An 8,363-nucleotide genomic window follows, 5' to 3' on the forward strand; every position below is an offset into this window, starting at 1 on the left:
GGTGGGAGATGATGGTGATGATGATGGTGGGAGATGATGATGATAATGATGGGGGATGATGGTGATGATGATGTTGGGAGATGATGTCGATGATGATGAAGGGAGATGATGGTGATGATGGTGGGAGATGATGATGATGATGATGAAGGGAGATGATGGTGATGATGATGGTGGGAGATGATGATGATGAAGGGATATGATGGTAATGATGATGGTGGGAGATGATTGTGGGAGATGATGGCGATGATGATGATGAATATGGTGATGAAGGAAGATGATGATGGTGATGATGGCTTCTAGACGGTGTATTTTGAGTTTGTAGGTTCCGTAACACTTTTTCCCGAGTGATTTATGTGCATATTACACCTTAATGTCATCTTGTATGTTATTGATGCAAACTGTGTGGATGTGAAGAAGGGGTAAATAACACACAAGAAGTTTTTTAGTCGGCGTTAACATGCAGGATAAATAGCTTAGGAAGAGGTGTTACTGTCCCCCAAATCAGCCTGATTATAATTTAGGTTGGATGCTGTTTATTTATTTACTGTACGTGTCATATATTGCTCATGTTCTCTCGGCGCCACCTTGATGTGTGTGTGTGTGTGTGTGTGTGTGTGTGTGTGTTAGTATTTTAAGTATACTCTCCCCGTAACTTTCAGTCCCGGACATTGCTCAGTGTGTTCAAATTGATCTGAAACTTTTGCATTCTGTTCAAACTGACCTGAAACTTTTGTACTCTGTTCGGTTATAATGCACTGTGATAGAATCGAACGTATTTATGAAACGTTGCCTCTCGGAAATATGAAACGTTGCTTCCGAAGTTATGTGAAACGTTGGGCTCTTTGAAGTTGCAGAAAACGTTGCCCCGTACGAAATTATATGAAACGTTGCAGTCTGTTCGAAGCTGTAGGAAACGTTGCACTCTGTGAGGTTAAACGTTGCAGTCTGATTGAAGTTATATGAAACGTTGCACTTTGAACTGCTCTGAAACCCTCCACTCTCTCTTCCTTCCTCAGCTCATCATCATCATCATCATCACCACACCTCCTCCACCGCCACCACCACCACCACCACGATGCAAACGATTGAAGCTTACTCCGATAATGTGAGTATAAACGTCTTTTTGTGTAAACCATTTTTTGATGATATACTTCCTCCTCCTCCTCCTCCTCCTTCTCCTCTCTCTCTCTCTCTCTCTCTCTCTCTCTCTGTTAAAATGAAAAGTATATTGGCAAAGAAAAAAAAGTATTGAAAGGTTAGCAATGGATCTATAATTATTTTTGCCAGACACATGCATTGAGCAACCAGGCAAAAAATGGAAAGTGTAGTGCGTGGTTACACGGAGCCGTAGCACCTCTTCCTTAGCGATTTAGAAGTTACATTTTATTCCGTTCTTGTGTGCTATTTTTATCGGTTTAATAGACAATTCATACATATACAGGGGACACTAAGATGAAATTTGCAGAATAAATCGCTATGGAGGAGATATGACGACTTCTTCAGAGTTAGAATACCGGTACGTCATTAGATATTTGCCTGACACGTGCAGTAAGGAAGTAGGCTAAATTGAAAGTGTGTAGTGCGTGATTAGGTCAGGTGATGACGGCTGCTGCCAAGTCAACACCAGGTGCTGGATCCCGATGTCGCTGAGTACGCTACATTAAACAAGACGTTAGATCCTCATGTTGGTAGGTCCTGTAAACAATGCAAACGATGATTGATCTTCATATCGAGTACGCTAATTAAAGCAAAAGGCGACTGATTCTAATGTCGCTTAGTACGCAAAGTAAAGCAAGAGGCGCTGTGGATATCCTCATGTCGCTAGGTACCGTACACTGAATAAAGTGAGAGGCGCGTTGGATTCTAATGTAAACACACCACACTGCACACTGACACACCACACCCCACTACACACATCACACATCAAACACTGGCCCACCACATCACACACTACCACACCACACACGGTCACACCACATCACACATTACCATACCACACATCACACACTACCACACCAAACACCTGCACGCCACAAATACCACACCACACACCTGCACACCACAAATACCACACCACACACCGGCACACCACAACTACCACACCACACACTTGCACACCACAACTACCAACACCATACACCGGCACACCACAACCACCGCACCACACACAACCCAACATACTTCGCAGTCACGCCTCTACACACAACTCACTGTGAGATATGACCCTGTTGCCCGGCACTCGATTACCCCCGGCTTGTCTCCTCCGTCCACCGCTACACACCACGGTCACGCCTTATCATTTACATAATATTCACTCAATGGGAGATTCAGGAGACGGAGCTGCTTCGGTATTCTGTGGCGGCGGCGGCTGTTTGGGGTGAAGCTCAGTGCAAAAAGGCAACAAACCACTTTAGTTCCGACCGTGGGATTAGTTCAAGTTGAGGTAATTTTTAGCTTTACGTTGACAGCGCACCACACACTACCACACTTCATCACACACGACCACACCACCTCACACATTACCACACCATCACACACGTCCACACCACACATCGGCACTCCACAACCACGCCCCCACACACACCACCCAGTGTGAGATATGACCCTGTTGGCCGCGACTCGTGCACCCCCGGCGTGGCTTGTCTGTCCATGACTACACACCGCGGGGATGGCAACATTGCGACCACGCCTGAATTATCATTAGTAAACACTGCAATTTTTTTTGTGACAGGACGACTGAGCTACTTCGGTTCTCTGTTCTCCTGTCCAGGCTGAACTGAATGGTGAACCCAGTGGACTACAGGCTAAATCTGCTCGTACTGCTGTCCATTCCTCCACTCCTGGGATAGAGAAGTTATGGAGGGATGTTTGTGCAGCCGCCTGGTCATATTGGTGTCATCACATGAAGGCGACCCTCTCCAGCACACACACTGCCACGCTATAGTATACAGTACCACACTAAATCACACGCTGTACAAAACCACACTACGTCACACACCATACAGTACCACACTGCCTCAGATACTATACGCTACCACACTACATCACATGCTATACACTACCACATTACATCACACACTACAACACGTCTCAACACACTGCCCACTGTGAGATAATTATAACCCTGTTGTCCGCCACTCTTGCGCCCCCGGCTTGGCTTGTCCCTCCATCACTACGCACCGCTGTCATGCCTTGTCACTTGAATGCTTACTCTACCGGAAATTTTGGAGGCGGAGCTACTAAGGTACTCTGTCAATTCTTTCCTCCCAGGCTGGTCTGAATCTTGAACCCAGTGGTCTGAAGGCTCACCTTGTCCTACTGCAATCTGAATCATGAACCCGGCGGACTGCAGGCTTAAGTTGTCCTCCTGCTGTCCGAATCATGAACCTCGTCAATAAATCACAGAATTGGATTTTCCCAAATTGTCAAGAGAATTACCCGATCGGCGTGCTTAATATTAAACTAGACACATTTTATCATTGGGCAGCTTCATACAAATCGCATTAATCTATGTGAATTTTAGCCAACACATATGTTTTTAATTTGACTTCAAACCAGGTGGAAGAGCTGTCACTATGATACTCAGATTGAACAAGTGTTTAAATCAAAAGGCGCCATCCCCTCACAGAATTGGGCGTGATGTGCCTGGTAAAGTAGTCAGAAGAGGTCAACTGTGAATGAATGAATGAATGAAATCATTATTGTTGTAAAGGCAAACAGAGTACATATACAACAAAAGAAGATGGTGGGTCTTGCCACACTCTTTCAGCAAGTGCAGGCATAATACAGTCACTTGGTCAAGTTCGTGGGTGTGACGGATCAGGGTCAAATACCGTAATGGTCTCAAATCATTGACACCGCATAATGACACGCTTTCTTGCATATTACACGGGTCCCTTAGAATGACTGGTTGCATTGGAAACACATGAAGCACAGTAGAAAAAGAAAGATCTTCCCACAGTCTGAGGAAAATTACAACTGGCGAAGCACAATAAAAACTCAGTCCCTACAAGCATGTGTTTCAGATGGTTCCTGCTTTTTCTCTGTGTATTCCTCAAACTTTGGGAAAACATGTGTTGTGTTTGTACATCATCGCGTGGCATCTGCTGGCGGGGGCGGCCTGGGGTGATGCATAGTGCGAGGGGATAACAAGTATTGATCAGATGAACCGTAGCCTACTGTGCGGTATATTACATATGTGCCACACCAGTGAAAGTGAGGCTGCCGCACTTTTCCCGCATATTTGCTGCATCAGAACCAGTTGAATTACACCATACCAATGTGCAATGAATACGTTACACTTTGCATGATGGGTTCTTTGCATGTGCTGGTGGCGCCAGCGGCTGTTTGGGGTGATGTTCAGTGCAAAAAGGCAACAAACCACCTTACCGTGAGATTAGTTCAGGTTGTGAGAGTGTTTTTAGCTTGAAGCTCACAGCGCATACCCTTTCACAACGCACCACGCACTACCACACGCTGTACACTACCACACTTCATCACACATTACCACCCCATCTCACTACATCATATAATACCACACCATCACACATCGGCACACCACAGCCACGCCTCTACACACTGCCTACTGTGAGATATGACCCTGTTGGCCGCCACTCGTGCACCCCCGGCTTGACTCGTCCGTCCATCTCTATACACACCGCCAACATTAAGACATGGTGAAGAGAGAACCTGTATTTTTTTTTTTTTTTTAGACATGGTGTTCAATATTAGTCAAGCCTAAATTTTGGCAACAGGGAGAGTTACTTCGGTTCTCTGTTGTCCTGTCCAGGCTGAACTGAATGGTGAACCCAGTGGACTGCAGGCTTAATTTGCTCGCACTGCTGTCCATCCTCCACTCCTGAGATAGGGAAGTTATGGGATAGGGAAATTAGCTTTACGTTGACAGCGCACCACACACTACCACACTTCATCACACACATTACCACACCATCACACACGTCCACACCACACACCGGCACTCCACAGCCACGCCCCCACACACACCGCCCAGTGTGAGATATGACCCTGTTGGCCGCGACTCGTGCACCCCCGGCGTGGCTCGTCTGTCCATGACTACACACCGCGGGGAAGGTGGCAACATTGCGACCACGCCAGAATTATCACTAGTAAACACTATAATATTTTTGGTGACAGGACGACAGAGCTACTTCGGTTCTCTGTTCACCTGTCCAGGCTGAACTGAATGGTGAACCCATTTGACTGCAGGCTAAATCTGCTCGTACTGCTGTCCATCCTCCACTCCTGGGATAGGGAAGTGATGGAGGATTGTTTGGGCACCCGCCTGGTCATATTGGTGTCATCACATGAAGGCGACCCTCTCCAGCACACACACTGCCACACTACAGTATACAGTACCACATTAAATCACGCGCTGTACAATACCACACTACGTAACACACCATACAGTACCACACTGCCTCATATACTATACACTACCACACTACATCACATGCTATACTGTACCACACTACATCACACACTTCAACTCTATACCGCACATTATCATACCACTACACGACACCACACACTATCCCTCACATTACCGCATCATCACATTACACAGTACATCACTTCCATACCACACACCGCCACACCACAGCCACGTCTCAACACACTCCCCACTGTGAGATATGACCCTGTTGTCCGCCAGTCTTGCACCCCCGGCTTGGCTTGTCCGTCCATCACTACGCCCCGCGGTCATAAATTATCACTTAACTTGGATGTTAATTCTACCGGAAATTTTGGAGACGGAGCTACTAAGGTAGCCTACTCTGTCAATTCTTTCCTCCAAGGCTGATCTGAATCTTGAACCCAGTGGTCTGAAGGCTGACCTTGTCCTGCTGCAATCTGAATCATGAACCCGGCGGACAGCAGGCTTAAGTTGTCCTCCTGCTGTCCGAATCATGAACCTCGTCAATAAATCACAGAATTGGATTTTCCCAAATTGTCAAGAGAATTACCCGATCGGCGTGCTTAATATTACACTAGACACATTTTATCATTGGGCAGCTTCATACAAATCGCATTATCTATGTGAATTTTAGCCAACACATATGTTTTTAATTTGACTTCAAACCAGGTGGAAGAGCTGTCACTATGATACCCAGATTGAACAAGTGTTTAAATCAAAAGGCGCCATCCCCTCACAGAATGGGGCGTGATGTGCCTGGTAAAGTAATCAGAAGAGGTCAACTGTGAATGAATGAATGAATGAAATGATTATTGTTGTAAAGGCAAACAGAGTACATATACAACAAAAGAAGATGGTGGGTCTTGCCACACTCTTTCAGCAAGTGCAGGCATAATACAGTCACTTGGTCAAGTTCGTGGGTGTGACGGATCAGGGTCAAATACCGTAATGGTCTCAAATCATTGACACCGCATAATGACACGCTTTCTTGCATATTACACGGGTCCCTTAGAATGACTGGTTGCCTTGGAAACACATGAAGCACAGTAGAAAAAGAAAGATCTTCCCACAGTCTGAGGAAAATTATAACTGGCGAAGCACAGTGAAAACTCAGTCCCTACAAGCATGTGTTTCAGATGGTTCCTGCTTTTTCTCTGTGTATTCCTCAAACTTTGGGAAAACATGTGTTGTGTTTGTACATCATCGCGTGGCATCTGCTGGCGGGGGCGGCCTGGGGTGATGCTTAGTGCGAGGGGATAACAAGTATTGATCAGATGAACCGTAGCCTACTGTGCGGTATATTACATATGTGCCACACCAATGAAAGTGAGGCTGCTGCACTTTTCCCGCAAATCTGCTGCATCAGAACCAGTTGAATTACACCATACCAATGTGCAATGAATACGTTACACTTTGCATGATGGGTTGTTTGCATGTGCTGGTGGCGGCAGCGGCTGTTTGGGGTGATGCTCAGTGCAAAAAGGCAACAAACCACCTTACCGTGAGATTAGTTCAGGTTGTGAGATTGTTTTTAGCTTGAAGCTCACAGCACATACCCTTTCACAGCGCACCACGCACTACCACACGCTGTACACTACCACACTTCATCACACATTACCACCCCATCTCACTACATCACATAATACCACACCATCACACATCGGCACACCACAGCCACGCCTCTACACACTGCCTACTGTGAGATATGACCCTGTTGGCCGCCACTCTTGCACCCCCGGCTTGACTCGTCCGTCCATCTCTATACACACCGCCAACATTAAGACATGGTGTTCAATATTCGTCAAGCCTAAATTTTGGCAACAGGGAGAGTTACTTCGGTTCTCTGTTGTCCTGTCCAGGCTGAACTGAATGGTGAACCCAGTGGACTACAGGCTTAATTTGCTCGCACTGCTGCCCATCCTCCACTCCTGGGATAGGGAAGTTATGGGATAGGGAAGTTAGCTTTACGTTGACAGCGCACCACACACTACCACCCCACCTCACACATTACCACACCATCACACACGTCCACACCACACACCGCCCAGTGTGAGATATGACCCTGTTGGCCGCGACTCGTGCACCCCCGGCGTGGCTCGTCCGTCCATGACTACACACCACGGGGATGGTGGCAACATTGCGACCACGCCAGAATTATCACTAGTAAACACTACAATTTTTTTTGTGACAGGACGACAGAGCTACTTCGGTTCTCTGTTCTCCTGTCCAGGCTGAACTGAATGGTGAACCCAGTGGACTGCAGGCTAAATCTGCTCGTACTACTGTCCATCCTCCACTCCTGGGATAGGGAAGTTATGGAGGGATGTTTGTGTAGCCGCCTGGTCATATTGGTGTCATCACATGAAGGCGACCCTTTCCAGCACACACACTGCCACACTATACAGTACCACACTAAGCACAGCCACCCATCTATCTATTAATCCATAGTGAGATATGACCCTGTTGTTCGCCACTCGTCTACCTCAGTCGTGGCTCGTCCGTCCATCACTACATACTGCGGTGAGACCAACATTGCGACGTCACTTTTGTAAACTCTTACAAGGTGTACAGTAATTTTTGGCGACAGGGAGACAGGGCTACTTCGGTTCTCTGTTGTCCTGTCCAGGCTGTACTGACTCGTGATTCGTGAACTCAGTAGACTGCAGGCTGAATTTGCACTATTGCTGTCCATCCTTCTCTCCTGGGAAAGGGAAGAGATGGAGAGTCAGTTGTACAGTTTGACCAGTCTGTGCAGCCACCTGTTGATATCAGTGCCACCACATGAAGGCGACACTTTCCAGCACTATACGAGTATTTATCTAAGTGCAGATAATGATGATGACAGTGGGACGTATTCTAGGTGGCACTGGATGCTTCGTAGCACCTTTTTATGAGCTACTTATTGTGTTTGGTAATAGTATCGGGCAATTCC

At 46.7% G+C, this 8,363-nt stretch overlaps 1 protein-coding gene across 2 annotated transcripts in view; it reads left to right on the forward strand.

Annotated features, from left to right (window-relative positions):
- The first annotated feature begins 1,042 nt into the window (after positions 1 to 1,042).
- mxt (Eukaryotic translation initiation factor mextil) overlaps positions 1,043 to 8,363 on the forward strand; it is a 64,733-nt gene continuing 57,412 nt past the window's right edge. For both annotated transcript variants that reach the window (XM_080266672.1, XM_080266674.1), the window contains exon 1: positions 1,043 to 1,105. In XM_080266672.1, the coding sequence (XP_080122798.1) occupies positions 1,076 to 1,105 (30 nt within the window). In that variant the 5' untranslated portion in view covers positions 1,043 to 1,075. The remainder of the gene's footprint in view (positions 1,106 to 8,363) is intronic.

This window comes from Coenobita brevimanus, chromosome 21 (genome assembly GCF_032717465.1).
Source record: "Coenobita brevimanus isolate Jiangsu-jjx chromosome 21, ASM3271746v2, whole genome shotgun sequence".
Lineage (NCBI taxonomy): Eukaryota > Metazoa > Arthropoda > Malacostraca > Decapoda > Coenobitidae > Coenobita > Coenobita brevimanus.